The sequence below is a fragment of the Lissotriton vulgaris genome, chromosome 1_1, assembly GCF_964263255.1.
Source record: "Lissotriton vulgaris chromosome 1_1, aLisVul1.2, whole genome shotgun sequence".
Classification (NCBI taxonomy): Eukaryota; Metazoa; Chordata; class Amphibia; order Caudata; family Salamandridae; genus Lissotriton; species Lissotriton vulgaris.
In genome coordinates this window covers 1113139270-1113160830 of record NC_141685.1, presented here as the reverse complement: position 1 = coordinate 1113160830, position 21561 = coordinate 1113139270, and the positions used below count along the sequence as shown (strand labels likewise).

Below are 21561 nucleotides of genomic sequence, written 5' to 3'. Positions count from 1 at the left end.
TTCCTAGGGGATCTGTAACCTGTCTGTGGTGGCAGGATGGACTGGACCAGTCAGCCAGCACACTAGAAGGCTAGCAGGGTTCAGGGGGTACCTGTAAGGTACCCTCTGGGTGCATGTATTATTTAAATCCATTACTGGAGTCAATGTGGGTTTAAGAATACAAGGTGTTTGATACCAAACACGATAGCTTTCAGTGAAGCCCTCATGTTGCTGGGAAACTCGTTTTGACCAGTGACCGGTATATATCTTAAGCTGGCTTACCTGTTCACTTGAACTGTCTGTAAATGAACTGGTCACAGAGTTTGGTGCTTGGTCCCTTAGAGTGGAACAAGATATGCTGCAGCTCTTAGGGACCCTCTTCAGCACCTCTGTAGATCCCTAGTTACGGGTACCTCTGGTACCTTGGGCACACGTACTAAAGGTCTGGTCACTTGGGGATCAAGTGACCAGATGGCTTGTTTTGGGGAAAGAATATTGGCACAGGGGACCTAGTTAGCAGGAACCTGGTGCACTCCAGTCAAAGTTGCATCAAATAACAGGCAAAAAGAGTGTGTGTGTGTGGGGGGGGGGGGGGGGGGGATTACGGCAACAAAAACCCAGGTTCCTACAACTATTACTGTCCTCTGGTCAAAATTACTACCAAAGTGAACACCCACTCAAAATGTTGCAGGTCTATTCTGCACTGAACCTCTTTATTGGAGGGACTGCTAAAACGTGAATATATAATATATGCTACAAAGTACATAAATACCTCTGTCAAGAACTGTATACTGGTGCCGCCCTATGTAGCATATTATAAGCGACTTTGGTCTTCAAAATATATATTACGCTGGCATGCTTTTCATCCTAGTACACAATTACAAACCGCCAGAGACATAATCTATTATTTACTTAGAGGAATAGGATACATTGTCTTCCTGACACTTGCACTCAGGCATGTCCTCAGTTCTCACACACAGGATATGATATCAGGATACATTTTAAACCAGGATTTGAATTTTTCCACTGTATTGACAAGGCTCTATAATTCCTCCTTTTTAGGAAGGAACCAAAGGCCCTCCTCTCCAAGCAAAACATTATATTGCTAGTAACACTCTAGATGATGGATGCCATGCTGATAAACACCTCCTGGACTTCTGCAACCATACAGCCCACACAATCCACCTTTTGTACACCAGTGTTGCTTTGTAGATAGGTTTGTGCCTTTTAAATCCCACAACATGCATATATACTTCTTGCCATGTTATCTCTAGGTTTAACCGACTCACCGTGGCCAGCACACCACAAGCCTCGTTCTTGGACCTCAAGTACCTGGAGGTGGTGGACACAACGGGCAACCCTGAACAAATCACCATTAACATCCCAAGATCCAGCCAGCGCTTCAGACTACAGAACAGCACATCGGAAACCTAGGGGGCAATACCAGCCAGACCAACTCTGACCCCACCCTTTGCTGGCCGGTGAGTACTCTGTAAAGGACTGTACCCTGAACTCTGCACAAGGGCAGTGCTCACTTCCTCTACAGAACCAGGAAATGCAATTTCACTGCACAGACTCAGAGCTCGACACTGCACAGACTCAGAGCTAACAGGAGAGAGAGGTTTTACCATCACAAAGACTTAAATACTGAGACACAAAACCAACAGGAGGGAAATGACTCGCCCTTCCCCATACTCAAAGTCAGTGATACAGATTGAAAAGGAGGGAGCATGCTCATCCATCACAGCCTCAGATGTCAATGAGAGGACTGACCTTCTTGCAAGGTATAGAGAGTCCGCAGGAGGGGGAGGGCTTACACTTCACTTCACACAGACTCACAGCTCTGAAAAAAGCCAGCAGGAGGTAGAGTGCTCACATTTCACTTCACACAGACCTACTGCTATGAAAAGAGCCAGCCGGAGGGAGTTGGCTCACACTTCACTTCAATAAGACTCACTGCTCTGAAAAGAGCCAGCAGGAGGGAGAGGGCTCACACTTCACTTCAACAAGACTCACTACTCTGAAAAGAGCCAACAGGAGGGAGAGGGCTCACATTTCACTTCAACAAGACTCACTGCTCTGAAAAGAGCCAACAGGAGGGAGAGGGCTCACATTTCACTTCAACAAGACTCACTACTCTGAAAAGAGCCAACAGGAGGGAGAGGGCTCACATTTCACTTCAACAAGACTCACTGCTCTGAAAAGAGCCAACAGGAGGGAGAGGGCTCATATTTCACTTCAACAAGACTTACTGCTGTGAAAAGAGCCAACAGGAGGGAGAGGGCTCACATTTCACTTCAACAAGACTCACTACTCTGAAAAGAGCCAACAGGAGGGAGAGGGCTCACATTTCACTTCAACAAGACTCACTGCTCTGAAAAAAGCCAGCAGGAGGGAGAGGGCTCACATTTCACTTCAACAAGACTCACTGCTCTGAAAAAAGCCAGCAGGAGGGAGAGGGCTCACATTTCACTTCACATAGACCTACTGCTATGAAAAGAGCCAGCCGGAGGGAGAGGGCTCACACTTCACTTCAAGACTCACTGCTCTGAAAAGAGCCAGCAGGAGGGAGAGGGCTCACACTCCACTTCACACAGACTCACTGCTATGAGAAGAGCCAGCATGAGGGAGAGTACTCACATTTCACTTCACACAGACTCACTGCTATGAAAAGAGCCAGCAGCTAGGGCGACTCCTCCGCAATGGCAGAGGAGCGTCGCCCTACTGGCTCAGAGCCAGCAGCAAAAAAATTAAACAATATTTCATTATCGTTTTATTTTGAAGCAGCTAGCTCAGCTAGCGTCTGCATGAAGGGGCGGGGCCGGGCATGGGAGGGGGAGGAAGAGTGCTATGTGCACTCTCTAAGTGCCCATGTGTGTTTGGCCGACCGTCTTAGGCTAGCCAAACACACATGCACACTTAGGTCTCTCTAACCCCGCTGTATTGAACAGCCAGGTTAGAGAAACAGCACAGACTCCCTGTGCTTGAGCACTGAGCGCGCGTCTTTTCAGCCTGCTCAGGCTAATCCCCGCGCTGCTCTCATAGCATGAGAGCAGCGCAGGAATTGGACAGGAAGTCTGATGCAGCCCCAGTGCCAGCTGGATCACGGAAGAGGAAAGACCAGGCCTGAGATGGAACACGGCCTGCAATTTAAGGTAGGTTTTCCTGTTCTTGTTTTTATTATTAAATTACCACCCCACATTGCTCGAGCCACACCGTTTTTCAGGTGGTGGCCAGCAGGAGGGAGAGGTATCACATTTCACTTCACACAGACTCCCTGCTCTGAAAAAAGCCAGCAGAAGGGAGAGGGCTCACACTTTACTTCACACAGACTCACTTCTCTGAAAAGAGAGCCATTAGAAAAAATGGGGTGACCCTGTGTCCCTCACAACCTGGGTATGTATGATATATAAAGAAGTGGTTCTGTCGGAAAAGTGTCAATTGCTTTATTCAAAGAAATTACTATATCCACAATATTCAACTTTTTGTGAAAAGGATATATGATTTAAAAGAAAGGGTTCAATGTCCCTATTGGGAAACCAAACCATACTGCTTGAACACACCACAAGGACAATTATTTTCTAGTCAAACATAGCATTTTTTTTATTGTATGAATATTATGCACATAAATATAAAGGAAATAGTGCAGCTTAATATGTGTCAAGGGCCGGTATTCATTAGGAGAAGGGGTGCAATAGGTTGTGGTCTGAGACAACTAAGAAAAATCCAAAAAGTCTCCACCAGCCAGAAGCTCATCTGAGGCAGACAGAAGAAGTTACGTCCCTCTCTCCCCTTCTTAACGACCGCGAGCTGGTGGCGTTTAATTAATCACTCCCCCTTAACTACTGGAGACCTCGTCTCCAACCTGCTGGAGGAGACTTTTGGGATTATTCTTTGTTGTCTCAGACCACAACTGCTTGGTGTGTGTCTACATATGCAGAAATCTTTCGGATCCTACACTATTCATTTTCATAGGATCTCTTTCAATCATTAATTGCAGCGGTCAACTATTGCACCCCTTGTCCTGATGAAGACCCGCCCTTTACGCATATTAAGCTGCGCTATTTCCTAGGGTCGAAACGTCGACGTTGCAGTCACGCTAGTCCAAGCAGTATCTCAGGCCCCAACACAAAGTCATTCTTGGGTCGTGTATCCATGGGACAGTACAACATTACTACTGTTGCTCTTATTTGTATAATATATGTCAAGCACATTTTTCTTCGCGTTTCACCACAAAGTCATTTTTGCACATCACTTTATTATCCTGCATTATATTGTTTTATTGACAGCCATGTTCATTAATTTGTGTGCATAATATTCATACAATACAAAATGCTATGTTTGACTAGAAAATAATTGCCCTTGTGGTGTGTTCAAGCAGTACGGTTTTGTTTCCCAATAGGGACGTTGAACCCTTTCTTTTAAATCATATATGTTTTTCACAAAAAGTTGAATGTTGTGGATAAAGTAATTTCTTTGAACAAAGCAATTCACACGTTCCCGACAGGACCACTTCTTTATATATCTGAAAAGAGACCCAGCAGGAGGGAGAGGGCTCACATTTCAGTTGACACAGACTCACTGCTCTAAAAAAAGCCAGTAGGAGGGAGAGGTCTCACATTTCAGTTAACACAGACTCACTGCTCTGAAAAGAGCCAGCGGGAGGGAGAGGGCTAGCACTTTACACAGACTCACTGCCCTGAAAAGAGCCAGCTGGAGGGGGAGGGCTCACATTTCCCTTCACACAGACTCACTGCTCCAAAAGGAGTGAGCAGGAGGGAGAGGGCTAGAGCTTCACACCGACTCACTGCTCTGAAAAGAGCCAGCAGGACAGAGAGGGCTCACATTTCACTTCTGACTCACTGCTCTGAAAAAAGGCAGCAGGAGAGAGAGGGCTCATACTAAAATTCACACAGACTCACAGCTCTGAAAAGGTAACCAGCAGGAGGGAGAGGACTCACACTTAACTTCACACAGACTCACTGCTCTGAAAAAAGCCATCAGGAGGGAGAGGGCTCACACCAACTCACTGCTATGAAAAGAGCACCAGCAGGAAGGAGAGGGCTAGCACATCACAGTCTAACTGCTCTGAAAAGAGAGCCAGCGGGAAAGAGAGGGCAGGCACTTCACACAGACTCTTTGAAAAGAGGACCAGCAGGAGGGGGGAGAATTTACTTGTCTCGCACACTCACACAAGGGCTGTAGAAAGGGAGATGAGGTAACCTTTACACCGAAGCATCATTAGGGACAGCTAGCCAGCAGGAAGGAGAACACTCAAAGCCAGAGGGTCAGTGGGAGGATAGAGGACTCTCACATCACAGAGACATACTGATATGGACCGAGAACCAACAGGAGGCTGTCACACAGGCTCAGAGCCAGTAGAAGACTCACCCATCATACATACTTGCAGCTAGGGATAGCCTAGGTATTCACACAGACTCGCAGCAGCTAGGGATAGAGGAACAGCAGGAGTGAGAGTGAGAGAGAGAGAGAGAGAACTCACTCTTCCCAGACATATACTGCTCTGGAAAGAGAGCTTATAAAATAAGAGCAGACCCATGTCTTACAGTTCCTTCAAAGCAGGGCTGAATTTGTAAAAACAAAAGTGTCAGGTCCCTTGTCAGGAGGCTATTGCAGCATGCACTACTTATTGCCTTTGCCAGCGCAGCCAGTGATAGAACAAACACTGCAAACCATCAGACCATACAAATAAGACAGTTGAGCCTATTCCAGGCAACCCAAATTTATAAGAATGGCTTGAGCGGCAGGTTAGTAGTCATTTTTAATGTATAGTGCATTAATAAACAACTGTAGTGCTGATCTCAAAATGATACAGTCAGTACCACCATGTGGCAGACTGTCGTAAGTACTGGTGCTGTGCACCGGAAACCACTGGCTGAAATTAAGCACTGCTTCAAAGGACACTAGTCTCGAATGAAGTATGATGCAACAAAGCTTAACGAGCACAGCTAAACATACAAGTATTACCTGTATGCTTGTTATTTACAGTATTTTCTTTCTGTATTCTTGAAATACCATTTACTAATGGTGCACTAAAAAGGATGTCAAGTTCTTCTTGGTGTGGACTCTATATTTTCTGAAACAGTGGTCTGATCCACGCAACATCTCACCTCATTGCGTCTCCCTGGGATTTTGAGCTGCTTTGTCATTACAAGCAGCTAAGAATTCAGCAGCATGTTCTGCCATCCCATTGTTTTCACCCAACAGGATCGGAAGCTTTTGTTCATGCCACTGTTTTTTTAGGTCTCGCCTAGGCAGCGCGCAGCGCTACTCTAGGAGATGACCTTTAGAAATCGGTCATCTCCTTTTCAAGCACACTCGTGGTGGCATTCACCTTGCGGGAGCGAGCAGCGGCGCACCGACCATCTATGAGCATGACCGCACGCCGCTGCACCCGCTCCTGCTAGGGGCAAGCTAGCAAAAGCACGATTGCTTTACAACAGCAGCAGTGCGCCAACCATCTTTTTGTAAAATTTTAATTAGCATGGCCGCACGCCGCTGCACCCGCTAGCAGTTATGTTTTTTTTGTATTGTATGCGATGTGGGATACGGAAGACTCATTGAGACTTACACTGCAGGGGCTATTTTTTTCTTTTTGTATAAGCACTCTGTGAGAGTGCATGCTGTCTCCTGATGTCTCCATACTGTGCTTTTCTTTCTCTCGCCGCACTCTTGCCTGTGTGCGTCTCTACCGCCTCCCCTTTGTGATGCGCTTGCCCTTGTGTTCTCCAGTCTCCCACTTTGCTTTTTTGCCTATGTGCTTTTACCCTCTCCCAGCTCAAAATACTCCCTTCACCATGGTCTCCCTCTCACACATCAATCCCCAATGCGCACCCCGTGTTGCTTCAATATCCCCTCCTGCTCTCTCTGTGCTGCTTCCAGCACCATGTTTTGCTTTAGTCCCCACCGGCCCGCGTGTTGCTTCAGCGTCCCCTTCCGTGTTGTTTCGGCAACTTCATGCTTAAATTGCTTCCCACAACAGTTTTTCAAATAATTTTTTTCTTTTTAATTGCTAATCCGAGTTCGACCGACATTTCATTTTATAGGCACGTGCATGGTTGGTGCACACGCCACAGTATGATGCAGTTTTTATTTTTAATGTAGGCATGTTCCACTGCATCGGAGATGTTATATAGCATAATTAACAAGCATTGGCATAGCCAATAAGTCTCGCCTTTGGGACCTTATAAGTACTGCATAACTAAATACTTATAAGGTTCCAAAGGCGAGACCTTTTGGCTAGGCCAATGCTTGTTCTAAAGTGCAGTTTTCCTTGCAACATCTCTAGTGTGTCACTGCTTCGTGTTTGGAACAGTGGATTTGAAAGTTCTGTTTATACAATCTTATGCAAGCATGGTAAGAAGCATTATTGATAAAGTGGCCTGGTATTGATTACTTCTTAGACATGTGTGGAAAGATTTGTCGTGCTATTGTCACCATGCGGCTACGACTGGTGAACGATTACATAGTGTCTCAATGATCTCTGACAATGTATCACAATTAAATGAAGAGTTGACACCTTTCATGTGAACATATTCAGTTTAGCCCCTATTTTAGGTGCCACTGACAGGGCAAAAAAGCTGCTATAAGCTGTTCTATTCTTCAGAACTTTACTTTTTTAGGTTCCTCTTCAGCACACTTCTGACTGCTCAGAACTGGTGGACTCCTTACAGTAGGAGCTATGCGCTTTATAAAATGCATATTCATTCAAGCCAGTCTGTTCCAAGGAAGCAGGTTCAGGGTTGTGAGGCGAAGTCTATTTGAAGATGCAGTGTTTTCTGTATTTAATGAGCTCTCCATTTGAGGCATGAAAAATGTCGAGCGCCATGATTTGGTCTTTTAAGTTACAAGCAGATCTATGGACGTCAATATTGTCATCTATCGTGTTGCCTTTTTATTTTGCATGATTTAGAGATATTTACTAATACAGCGATCGGACTGTTTTAGTTACAGCCATTTGTGTAAAGAGGCCAATAGTTGAGTTATAGAACTCTTCAGTTCATGCTCCAACGTTCTCAGTCGGTAGGAGCATCACTTGAGGTCCAGTGTTTATTTCTGACAATGGGACAGCATGCTGAGGGCCGATTTCTGCTTTGGCCATGGTCGAGTGTCTTCTCGAAGAACAATTTAGACTCTTAAGTTTCTGTTTCTCTAGTGAGCCAGAGTTTCAGGTTATACAGCGCTTGCCTCTCATGCATTTGACGATTTCTTGCCCAGTATGCTTCTTTCTCACTTCAAGGCAGGAAATGAGGACCGCCACATTTCATACCAGTATTTTCTGTGTCCCTTTTAGGGATACAATAGGATTATTTCCATATAAGCCGGAGGTGTTTTTTTGGGAGGGGGGGGAGGGGTATAAACTTCAATTTACTCCATGTATGTTCTCTTACAGGTGAGCATCAGCCTGCTTTTGGGTCCCACCTTCCTCTGGTTCACTGCCAATTTTTTTTTTTATGTTTTATGGATTTTGGAAAATCCCATATTGGTGGGCCAGTCGATTATGAAAGTCTCAAAGTCCAGTCATCTTTTTATAGGCCTGATTCCTGCTTACTGTTTGGCAGCATCAACTTATTTTATTCACAGTGCTGCTGGTGCATTTGGGACATATATATTGGTCAGGGTGTTTCAGGTCTCAATTCCGCTTCTTGCAGTGTGTTTTTTAGACCACTTGTAGCCTAGTGTTTAGGATCCCAGACTCATTGCCCAATGGTTAAGAGTTCAAATTCCACTGCAGCTATGAGAATCTTTCTGCTTGTTGAATTGCGTACAATGCAATCCCACCCTAGAGGTGGCCACCTCTTGGGTAACTTTCAAGAAGGTTTCTCTCAAAGGCATATGTAATGCTGCAACATTGGCATCTCCTCATATATTTATTTCTCATTCCAGATTATAATTTGCTGCAGAGTTTTCATTAGAATTTTGTTCACTTACGCTTGCTTCAGTGAAATGTTAGCATTCGTAATGTTATTGATAATCAAATCAATATCAATGGATGTAGCAGTATTTGCTTAGATATGCTTTTTAAGACCCAATTGGTAATGGCCCATTTTTTTTAGTTTTGAACATTGGTATATCTCCTTCAAATTAGACTGGAGGCTAGGAAGGCCAATAAGGAAGAAATTGCCTGGTTACTTAACAGTTATCTTCTTTACTACAATTTCTAGTTTTTTCATCACAGAAGATGGGGTGGGCACCTACAAGGTCTGCTACAGCTTGGTGTTACAGGAAGCTAGGATAGCTAGTCCTTCTTTTAGGGTAACCAAGAGGAGCAGCTCATTGGGTAAGCATATAGAAAGCCATATAGGTATTTAATTTGTTGGCTGGATTATATTTAATTTGTTGGCTGGATTAGATGCGCTATGTCTGTGAAGTGTGGCAAAGCCTCACCAGGTAAAGGCAATTATGAAATAGTTAGGTGGGTAATCAGTCTATTAGCCTATACAGTAGTAACTGTAATCTATTATCCAATGTTTGGAAAGGATACCAAACCAAAATGAGTTCTATGACGAGTTTTTCTTTGAACAATGTATTCTTTCAATTATAGCACTTGACAAGAGTGTCCTTATTTTGTTACCTGAACAGTTACCTCAATAGTGATTTGATTTGAGCCAGTTGCAAATCTTATGTGATGGGATGGGATAATGAGAACCTCTGCCCATGTACTAAGTAAGTGCCTCCTTAACGCTTTGCCTGCTGCAGGAATTCCTGCCCATTGCTGGACATTCCAATCGCGGGCGTGGTCATGATGGAACCCAGTTGTCATGCGCACAGGCCACCCGTGCCTCATGACGGCTGGGTTCCGTCATGAGCATCGAAGGGGTTAAGCGCTGATTAAAGATGATTCAATGCTTCTTCTAGTTTTCCTGTGCTGGGTTGTAGCCTATAACTTAGTATGGAATACCGAAAACTGTATGTTCAAGGCAAATGAGCTGCAGATCCTACACTTAGCAATAGATCGCCACCTGGTGTAGGGCTCGGATGATCGCAGGTTGTTGTCTTCTTGGAAGAAGTCTTTGTAGTCACGAGATAGGCGACTCCTCTCCATCCTCAGATTGTTTTTTTCCGCCACTGGGTTCGAATGAAAGTTTTCCGCTCCGGCTAGAAAAGACTTTTTCTGCATTTTCGAAGCGAGAAACTTTAGATAAACTTATTTCGAGATCGAATAGACTTTTCGACATCACCAGCTACATTCCGGTGCGTCGACGCGGGACGTTGGGCCTATCGACGACGTACGGCCTATGCCTCATGGACTGAACTCCATTTAAGAAATGCCCGGTATGTCGAGCAAAATTCCCTCATAGCGACCATCACGAGGTTTGCAACCTCTGTCTCTCGCCAGAACACGACGAGTCAACCTGCGCAACCTGTGCCTCCTTCCAATAGAAGAAAACTATTCGGGATCGGAGGACCCGTCGACACGAAATGAGGAGATCAGCGCCAGCACCGGAGGCCATCTTTGAGGAGGAGATCGTCGAAGAAGAAGTCTCCGAGGACGGAGATCCGATCGAAGATATCTCCAAAGACGAGGCTCCACTCGTCGCCGAGGAAGACTCGCCTGATCTCCAGATCATATCGGGGGCAGAGGACTCGGACGAATCGATTCCATTTCGACAACCTGGGAGTACTACTGCCCCCGCACAACATACACTACCCAAGACAAAGGCAGCGGTCGGCACTCCGCCCATGGGGCCCAGTCGAGACCGAAATTTACCCTCCGACGCCCCGCCTTCGGACTCGGCTCCGAGGAAAAAGACTACGCCTTACGGTGCCTCGGCGCCGAAAAAACATCATGTGCCAATTACACCTCCTCCATTGGCCCCAAAACATCCTTCAACACCGAAGGATTCTTCGGCACCGAAGCCAAAACGCCCTTTGGTGCCCAAAGACAAAGACCCTTCGGGTTGGTGCCGAAGCCAGAAACGGTACCAGACCCGAAAGCTTCGACTCCGAAACCCTCCGGTTCCAAAAATAAAGAAGGGAAACCAGATTCCGGAGCCGCAGGACCAACAAAACATGTTTCCACGCCGAAATCTACAATATCGGTATCAAAATCTCCAAGGCAGGATAAGGACAAGCCTAGACCATCTTCGGCACCGAAAAAATTGCCACGGGACTCGATCACTCCTTCTAAGGCAAAGAACACTAATCAACCTCAATTGGCACCGAAAAAATCGACGCCAAAGAAGATTATGGAACAAGAAGAACTGTTTAAACCAGATCCTAAACAGAAAAAGGTCTATATTAATCCAAAAACTGGACATGTGGAAGCACTTCCATACAAAAAAAAAAGACCAGAAGCAATTCCCTATAACAAAAGACCAGCAGACACACCACTTCCACCTGTGGTTCCTGCCAAAAAGAAGGACTGTGCAACTTCTCCAATGCACCCTTCCTCTCCTTCACCCTCTTCCTCTCCTAACCGTTACATTGAACCTATAACTTCTTCAGTTCAATCTCCTGCATCATCACACCACACTGACAAAGAATATGATTTAGGTGGGGGCAATGACGTAACATACCCTTTAGATGACAATGTCAACCCCCAATATCCCAAAGAGGAGCAGGCATACGGTTTTACACCAGACATCCCTGAGCCTCAGTACTACCCAACAAAACCTTCCCCTACAGAAGATAGTTTTGGGTTTAATCATGTATTAAACAGAGCTGCTCTTTACCATGGGGTGTCAATGCACTCTGATGCCATTGAGGAGGATTTCTTACTAAACACTTTTGAACAGTCTCAAAGGTCTACTCAAATATTGTCTATGATTAAAGGGGTTAATAAACATGCTCCTGAGGAGGCGCTAGGGGGCGCACAGCGTAATGGCTGCCTGAGCTGCAGCTCCGCCGGGCGATCGGCAAATATGTGATCTCTTGCCGTTCTCGCCCCCGTTACCCGCTCTCCAAGCTCATCGGAAGGTGTGGGAAGATGTACTGCTACATCCGAGATATGAAGCGCGCTCCAAAGGACGAGTCTTGAGGGGTTTTTCTTCGTGCAGGGCTTTGGCGCGTTGACTGCCTGACAAGATGGCCGCCGCCGGAGGACAGACGCACGGTCAGTGAGGGGCCGACAACACAGGATCACCCTCCTACACCAGCGATACCGCCTCAGGGGTAAGGACCTGTTCCCTGTCCCTTCCGGTGTCCGCATCTCGCCCCTTGTCACAGCGGAGGGCCATGTACTGCTGCGAATGCACCGGACTGGATGCCTGACAAGATGGCGGCGGCCAGTACCGACGTGTAAGGACTATCGCCTTCTCACCGGTCGACACGCAACCATCCCAGGATTGCTGATTTACCGGCATAACTACTGCGCTCTCAGAGGCCTGTAGCACTGCTGACCTGGCGCGTTTGGGGTACATGCGGCACAGGCTGTGCTGTGGCGGCTGGTCAGCGCGAAGAGGTGGGGACACACAGCGAATGCCCATGACCCCAGAGGCGGTGAGGCCCGGGCCATAACCAGCTCACCAGCGTTCCACAGTCTGTCGCTGTACCGGACCTGTATAATCATGGGGATGGGGGAGGCAGAGTGAGAATCCTTTCAGTCTCCGTAGATAACTTTCATAATCAGAAGGGGGAAAGGATCACTTGTCCTGCTTAAACCTTGGGTTCACAAGTAGAGGAACTGGTATCTCCCAAACATATATGACTCTCATACACGTGTATGTTGATAGTCTCTCTTTTAGCGGTATATACTGTGTCCCCGCTTTTCTACACGTGCGTGCGTAATCATTGAGTCATTTTTTGTCTTGTACACCCTCCACCAGGAGGTTTGCCTTAGGGTTTAAGGCAGTAGTGATCGTGGAAAGTGGGGGGTAGTGGTGTGGTTATTAAAAATCCGGACAGCCAGACAAAAACAATTTAATAGGTCTGGATTCGGACTAAAACTAAAAATTACTGATGCACTTTGCGAATTGGTAAAGGATTCTAGTGCATTATATAGGATATTTTAAAAAGAGGTCAACATGTTTCAGCCTTTGGTAGTCAGAAGATCTATAGGCTTTCGTCAGGACCAATAGGGGTTAGTGAATGGTGAAAAAACTGTGAGAAGAATAAAGGATTATTGACCTGAATCTTCGTGACTTAAGGTTTCATTGTACCTGTAAAAATAGAAAACACGTACACAAACAGCGACAAACAGGGAGATAGGGTATGGAAAAACACATAATTATGTACAATAGTACCTTTGTTTTTGTAAGGAACTAGAAAATGGCAATACTTCTCGTCATACTCATTTCGGGCGTCAACTCTTCCATTCTCATGCTTCGGTTCGACTTATACTGAGGTGCCCATAGTTCTGACAATAATACTGTAGTGAGGTGCCCATAGTTCTGACAATATCACTGTGCGTGATCTATAGTGGAATATGCTATACAGTGAGGCCGTTTTGTGTTTTCATCTAAAGGCACTGCAGACATTCCAATTTTGCCAAATACTCCGAGTGTGTGGTTTTTAGGAATATAAGCATGCTTATGGTGGCAAAGAGGTTTTTCACGAGTCGTTAATTCAACGTGGTGGTGCGTAACTGCGTTCGTACTGAATACGCTATGCGCGCTTCTATTACAAAAGCGTACCTTGTTTTATTCTGGAAATTGCTCCCTCGTGGATTTGGGCTGATCGAGAGAGGCCTTACTGAGGGGGTATTAAAAGGAAGGGGTTATCGGATGCGCTTTCTTACTTACGGTTTTACGTGTGATTAACGCGCATAGGTCTGCCGAATACCTTAGTGCCTTCTTACTCGGTCCTGGCAGCATGTGCTGACTCTGCCTGTCATCACCCGGAACTACAGCGTAATGCGGTTCCGGGTTGATTTGTACTCCATGGCGGTAGCAATGAAAGAAATACTTCAACATGTGGTGTAGGGGTTTCTTTTTGAAGTACACTCACTATTCTATTAAAAATTAGCAATAAGGAGTATAAATCGGTATTATTATACAATTCAATGGGGGATTTTCATTTGTCAGATCTAATGAGGTAGGCTAGAGTGGGCACATAAATTGTTGCGCATTGGGGAGAACACAGTGGTTTTATTTCCGTGGGTCGTTTTTATCTGCAGTGATGGGCTTGGTTTTTTGGGGTCACTTGTATAGTGCATATTTGGTGATCTCTAGAGATAAACAGAGATATAAGGCCATTAGGGTACCGTATTTATGGTGGATTATTGGGAATGGGAGTTGAAGTCTCAGATCATCTGTTGAAAGATAACCATGGAACAGAATCGTTCAGGCCTAGGGTGTCTGTTTTTAGCCTATGAACCCAACGTTGTTCCTTCTCGAACAATATGTTTTCTGCGTTTCTGTCGATTGTCTCTAGACTTTCCAGGATCACCCAATGGAGATCATTGGCAGTGTGTTGTTTCTCTTTATAATGTGATGACATCTTTGTTGTGCTTTTCTGACAGTTAACATTACTCCTGTGTTCACAGAGTCTTTGTTTTGCCTTACGGCATGTCATCCCAATATATCTCATATTGCAAGGGCATGTAATCATATATACCACGTGACTGGTATTGCAGTTGGTGTGTTTTTTCAATTTCCATGTCAAGTTTGGAAGTAACTGCAATTCTTTTGTTGGTTTCGTGGTAGCACAGACTATGCAGGAACCACAAGGGTAGTGTCCAGTAATTGGAGGGTTATTCCATAAGCCCGGTTGTTGTTTCTTTTTTCTCGGTGGAGGTCTGGTATGGACCAGTAGATCTTTTATATTGGTACTCCGTTTATTCGCAAATCTTGGTTTTGGCCAAGTCAGGGTGTTTGATGTTATAATCTTCCAGTTGCGGTTGATTATCTTCTTCACCTGATTTGTTATCGGGCTATAGGTTGTTACACACGTAGTCCTGTCTTCAGTCTGTTTTGGGTGACTTTCGAGGAGGGTTTCCCTCGGTTGGTTTCTGGCTCGTTTCGCACAGGAGTTAATTATCTTTTTTGGGTAATCTCTGGCTGTTAATTTTTCACAGAGGTCTGTTGCTTGGGCTTTGTAGTCTTTTATGGAGCTACAATTTCTTCTTAGCCGTAAAAATTTATTTTATTTTATTTTATGTAGTTTGTAGAGCGCGCAGCTACCCCCGAAGGGGTGTCCCGGCGCTAAAATCCAGAGTTTACCAAGGGAGAGGGGAAGTGAAGCAGGAGGAGCTGTGGGGAGACTAGAGTCCGGAGAAGAGCCAGGTTTTAAGTTTGGCTCGAAAGATGGATTCAGAGGGACAGAATCTTAGTTCAATTGGAAGGGAGTTCCACAGTTTGGCAGCAATGACGCTGAACCCTCTGCCACCAGTTCTAGATAATCTAAAACGGGGCGAGATCAGGAGACGGAGGTCATTAGATCTCAGGGATCTGGTGGAGCGGGATATCGAAACCCGTTTTTTTTAGATAAGTAGGTCCGCAGTCGTTGACCGCTCGATAGGTGAGGGTGAGGACCTTAAACTGAATGCGGCTAGCCACTGGAAGCCATTGAAGTTCCCTCCGATAAGCAGAAACAGATTGCCGGTACGGGATGTTACCGATCAGTCTGGCTGCAGCATTCTGGACAATCTGCAGCCGGCCTATCAGGTATTGGGGAGCACCAGCATAGAGGCTATTGGCATAGTCCAGGTGGGACGTGATGAGGGCTTGGGTGACTGTACGGCGGGAGTCCAGGGGGAGATAGGGAAGGATTTTTCTGATCATGCGTAGTTTCATAAAGCAGGCGGAGGTAACTTTATTAACCTGGGTTTTGCATGACAGGGAGTCATCAAATTGGAAACCAAGATTCCGCGCCGAGTGAACGGGGGAAGGGGCAGGATCAAGCGCCGTGGGCCACCACCAGGAGGAGGGGATGGAGGTCTTCTGATTGAAAAACAGAACCTCCGTTTTATCTGCGTTCAATCTGAGGTGGTTTGAGGTCATCCAGACACTGATGTTATTGAGGCATTGGCGAAAATTGAGGAATGCGGAGTCCGAGTGGTCCCTGAAGGAAAACACCAACTGTGTGTCGTCAGCGTAAGAGACCACTCTGACTCCGTAGGACTCCACAACGTCGGCCAAGGGGGCAAGATAGACGTTGAAGAACAGGGGGCTGAGGGCGGAGCCCTGCGGCACCCCGCATGACAGAGGTTTTTTCTCAGACTGAAAGGGACGCAGCAGTACCCTTTGACTTCTGGATGAGAGGAAGGACTCAATCCAGCTGAGGGCAGTGCCACCTATGCCTATCTGCTTGAGTCGGTCAATGAGGATGGGGTGAGAGACCGTATCGAATGCTGCGGACAGGTCGAGGAGAACCAACATGGCCTCCTCGCCCCTGTCCACGCATTCTCGGATGGTTTCAGATACTTCCAGCAGGGCCGTCTCAGTGCTGAATCCGGCTCTGAATCCAGATTGTGATCCATGCAGCAAGGAATGGTCTTCTAAGTATTCCGTGAGTTGAAGCTGCACGGCTTTTTCCAGGACTTTGGCGGGTTTAGGAAGAAGGGAGATGGGACGGTAATTAGCAAAGACAGTGGGATCTGCGTCTGCCTTTTTTAGAATAGGAATCACCAAGGCCTCCTTCCAAGTAGTGGGGAAGAAGCCATGGTGAAGGGAGGCATTCCAGACGGAGAGCAAGGGGCACGCAAGAGAGGGCGCCAGTTCTCCCATGATTTTTGCGGGGACTGGATCAGATGGGGCACCAGATTTGCATAGAATAAGTAGTCTGATAGCCTCGTCCTGGTTAAATTTGTTAAATGAAAGAAAGGACGGGGACTCTGGGGGACTGGTGGGAGAAGGCAAGGTGACAGGCCCTGTGGGGAAGGAGACACAGAGTTTGTTGATCTTTTCGAGAAAGTAGTCTGAGAGTCCTTCGCAAAGAGCCTGACTCGCTGTGTTCTGGGGAGCCCTGGCCGGAGGGTTAATAAAGTCTTTAACAATGCTAAAGAGCGTTTTAGATGAATTTTTAGCTTTATTAATTTGAGAGGCAAAGTGGTCTTTCATCGCGCTTTTTTTTTGTTTAAGGAATTTTTTTAAGGCCATTCTGTATAGATGTTTGGCTTCGAGGTCATTATTGAGTCTCCACTTCCGTTCGAGAGCCTTGCATCTGCTTTTCTCCTCCCGGAGGGAAGTGGAGAACCAGGGAGCAGAGGGTCGCGACCTAGTGGAGGCGATGATTTTCTGGGGGGCGATGGAATCAATCGCTTCAATGAGGGTAGTATTCAGCCTAGAGATATTTTCATCGATATCCGGGGAGAGGTGCTCCGACTGAAAATGGAATATCGGGTCCAAGGTGGCGCAGGTAATCTTGTGCCACTTTCTTCCCAGCTCCTTCCTTGGGGCCATTGGGGCAGATTTTCGTCCCAGGGTGAGGGAGAAAGGAATGAGGTAATGATCAGTCCAGGTAAGAGGGAGGGGCTGGAGAACATTGATAAGTGGAAAATTGGCGAAAATGAGGTCCAGAGTGTGGCCTGCCACATGCGTAGGACCTACAACCAATTGCTTGAGATTGAAGCTCTCCATAGTATCCACCAGGTTGGTTGCCTTCGCACAGAGCGGGTTGTCTATGTGAAGGTTAAAATCTCCCAGTACAATGAAGTATTGGTGTTTAATAGATAAGTCAGCCAGTTGGTGGACGAGGGCAGTGAGGGAGGGGGAGGTGACAGGGGGGGGATTATAAACTAGTGAGCCAGCTAGGATAACTGCCGCGGAGTCGGAGACGGAGAAGTGCATGGCTTCAATTGTACCAATGTTATCAAGTTTAGTAAAGGTCAGCTGAAAAAAGGACTTAAAAGGACCGCCTCCAGACTTACCTCCAGCCCGGTTCATGCATTTAATATCATAACCTGGGGGAATAGCCAGATAGATATCCGGAGAGGAGGAGTCTGTGATCCAGGACTCGGTTAGAAAGAGAATATCCCATTCATCAGACGAGATGGACAGCCAGATGTCATTTGGCATGCCGGGGAAGAGAACGGCAATTAATCAAACCTGCTTTCAAGGTGCGCTGATTAGAGGAGGGTAGCTGTGGTGGGGGGCAAGGGGAGAGACAAGATTGGCAGGGCGGAAGAGTGAAGTTGCATTGAGAGCAATGGTAATGAGCGGTCTCCAGGTGGTTGGGGATGCAGCGAGAGCTGGTTAAGCAAAGGCGCGTATTAAGTAGGCGTAGTTGGGCAGGGGTCCAGCAAGTGCGGACAGGGCTAAGGGGGGAGGCAGGGGGACTGGCCCTGGGCCCGGTCCAGGCCCGGACGGGCCCAGACGGGCTTGCCTTTGGCGCGCGCTGCGCCCGTCCGCTGCGCTTCCTAGCGAGACACATCTTTTTATGTCCGAGTGTGAGGAGTCATGGGGGTGTGGCTAGCTGAGGTGGGCGTGTCTGCCGTGGCGCCTCGCCCTCAGTAATGGCGAAGGTAGCGTTCGTTGCAGCGCTAGGAGCGCTGTTTTAGTGCACAGGGAGGTGGTATAAAATACAAGGTATCACACAACACAAATTTTAAAAATGAGCAGATTCACTCCCGGCTTCCGCCTCAGGAGACTCCCGGATTAAAGTGTCGCGCTATTCCAGCTGCGCGCACTTTATAGTGTCAGGAGGGGGCGTGGCTAGCTGAGGTGGGCGTGTCCGCCGTGGCGCCTCGCCCTCAGTAATGGCGAAGGTAGCGTTCGTTGCAGCGCTAGGAGCGCTGTTTTAGTGCACAGGGAGGTGGTATAAAATACAAGGTATCACACAACACAAATTTTAAAAATGAGCAGATTCACTCCCGGCTTCCGCCTCAGGAGACTCCCGGATTAAAGTGTCGCGCTATTCCAGCTGCGCGCACTTTATAGTGTCAGGAGGGGGCGTGGCTAGCTGAGGTGGGCGTGTCCGCCGTGGCGCCTCGCCCTCAGTAATGGCGAAGGTAGCGTTCGTTGCAGCGCTAGGAGCGCTGTTTTAGTGCACAGGGAGGTGGTATAAAATACAAGGTATCACACAACACAAATTTTAAAAATGAGCAGATTCACTCCCGGCTTCCGCCTCAGGAGACTCCCGGATTAAAGTGTCGCGCTATTCCAGCTGCGCGCACTTTATAGTGTCAGGAGGGGGCGTGGCTAGCTGAGGTGGGCGTGTCCGCCGTGGCGCCTCGCCCTCAGTAATGGCGAAGGTAGCGTTCGTTGCAGCGCTAGGAGCGCTGTTTTAGTGCACAGGGAGGTGGTATAAAATACAAGGTATCACACAACACAAATTTTAAAAATGAGCAGATTCACTCCCGGCTTCCGCCTCAGGAGACTCCCGGATTAAAGTGTCGCGCTATTCCAGCTGCGCGCACTTTATAGTGTCAGGAGGGGGCGTGGCTAGCTGAGGTGGGCGTGTCCGCCGTGGCACCTCGCCCTCAGTAATGGCGAAGGTAGCGTTCGTTGCAGCGCTAGGAGCGCTGTTTTAGTGCACAGGGAGGTGGTATAAAATACAAGGTATCACACAACACAAATTTTATAAATGAGCAGATTCACTCCCGGCTTCCGCCTCAGGAGACTCCCGGATTAAAGTGTCGCGCTATTCCAGCTGCGCGCACTTTATAGTGTCAGGAGGGGGCGTGGCTAGCTGAGGTGGGCGTGTCCGCCGTGGCGCCTCGCCCTCAGTAATGGCGAAGGTAGCGTTCGTTGCAGCGCTAGGAGCGCTGTTTTAGTGCACAGGGAGGTGGTACAAAATACAAGGTATCACACAACACAAATTTTAAAAATGAGCAGATTCACTCCCGGCTTCCGCCTCAGGAGACTCCCGGATTAAAGTGTCGCGCTATTCCAGCTGCGCGCACTTTATAGTGTCAGGAGGGGGCGTGGCTAGCTGAGGTGGGCGTGTCCGCCGTGGCGCCTCGCCCTCAGTAATGGCGAAGGTAGCGTTCGTTGCAGCGCTAGGAGCGCTGTTTTAGTGCACAGGGAGGTGGTATAAAATACAAGGTATCACACAACACAAATTTTATAAATGAGCAGATTCACTCCCGGCTTCCGCCTCAGGAGACTCCCGGATTAAAGTGTCGCGCTATTCCAGCTGCGCGCACTTTATAGTGTCAGGAGGGGGCGTGGCTAGCTGAGGTGGGCGTGTCCGCCGTGGCGCCTCGCCCTCAGTAATGGCGAAGGTAGCGTTCGTTGCAGCGCTAGGAGCGCTGTTTTAGTGCACAGGGAGGTGGTATAAAATACAAGGTATCACACAACACAAATTTTAAAAATGAGCAGATTCACTCCCGACTTCCGCCTCAGGAGACTCCCGGATTAAAGTGTCGCGCTATTCCAGCTGCGCGCACTTTATAGTGTCAGGAGGGGGCGTGGCTAGCTGAGGTGGGCGTGTCCGCCGTGGCGCCTCGCCCTCAGTAATGGCGAAGGTAGCGTTCGTTGCAGCGCTAGGAGCGCTGTTTTAGTGCACAGGGAGGTGGTATAAAATACAAGGTATCACACAACACAAATTTTATAAATGAGCAGATTCACTCCCGGCTTCCGCCTCAGGAGACTCCCGGATTAAAGTGTCGCGCTATTCCAGCTGCGCGCACTTTATAGTGTCAGGAGGGGGCGTGGCTAGCTGAGGTGGGCGTGTCCGCCGTGGCGCCTCGCCCTCAGTAATGGCGAAGGTAGCGTTCGTTGCAGCGCTAGGAGCGCTGTTTTAGTGCACAGGGAGGTGGTACAAAATACAAGGTATCACACAACACAAATTTTAAAAATGAGCAGATTCACTCCCGGCTTCCGCCTCAGGAGACTCCCGGATTAAAGTGTCGCGCTATTCCAGCTGCGCGCACTTTATAGTGTCAGGAGGGGGCGTGGCTAGCTGAGGTGGGCGTGTCCGCCGTGGCGCCTCGCCCTCAGTAATGGCGAAGGTAGCGTTCGTTGCAGCGCTAGGAGCGCTGTTTTAGTGCACAGGGAGGTGGTATAAAATACAAGGTATCACACAACACAAATTTTATAAATGAGCAGATTCACTCCCGGCTTCCGCCTCAGGAGACTCCCGGATTAAAGTGTCGCGCTATTCCAGCTGCGCGCACTTTATAGTGTCAGGAGGGGGCGTGGCTAGCTGAGGTGGGCGTGTCCGCCGTGGCGCCTCACCCTCAGTAATGGCGAAGGTAGCGTTCGTTGCAGCGCTAGGAGCGCTGTTTTAGTGCACAGGGAGGTGGTATAAAATACAAGGTATCACACAACACAAATTTTAAAAATGAGCAGATTCACTCCCGGCTTCCGCCTCAGGAGACTCCCGGATTAAATTGTCGCGCTATTCCAGCTGCGCGCACTTTATAGTGTCAGGAGGGGGCGTGGCTAGCTGAGGTGGGCGAGTCCGCCGTGGCACCTCGCCCTCAGTAATGGCGAAGGTAGCGTTCGTTGCAGCGCTAGGAGCGCTGTTTTAGTGCACAGGGAGGTGGTATAAAATACAAGGTATCACACAACACAAATTTTAAAAATGAGCAGATTCACTCCCGGCTTCCGCCTCAGGAGACTCCCGGATTAAAGACTGGCTGTACGGAAGGTTTTCTCTTAAGGGGCGGGGGTGAAAACTATTGAAGGATAGCAGACTGTTTTTTGCAGTGGGCTTGAAAAACGTTCTTGTTTGTAAGGTGTTCTCCTTAGCAAAGATGGTGATGTCTAAGAAGTCAAGACTCTGTGCATTGGATGT

At 47.7% G+C, this 21561-nt stretch overlaps 1 protein-coding gene across 2 annotated transcripts in view; it reads left to right on the top strand.

Annotated features, from left to right (window-relative positions):
• The window catches only part of PODNL1 (podocan like 1), a 141517-nt gene that overhangs the window by 93303 nt on the left and 26653 nt on the right, over nucleotides 1–21561 (top strand). For both annotated transcript variants that reach the window (XM_086963641.1, XM_086963640.1), the window contains exon 10: nucleotides 1254–1460. In XM_086963641.1, the coding sequence (XP_086819767.1) occupies nucleotides 1254–1413 (160 nt within the window). In that variant the 3' untranslated portion in view covers nucleotides 1414–1460. The remainder of the gene's footprint in view (nucleotides 1–1253; nucleotides 1461–21561) is intronic.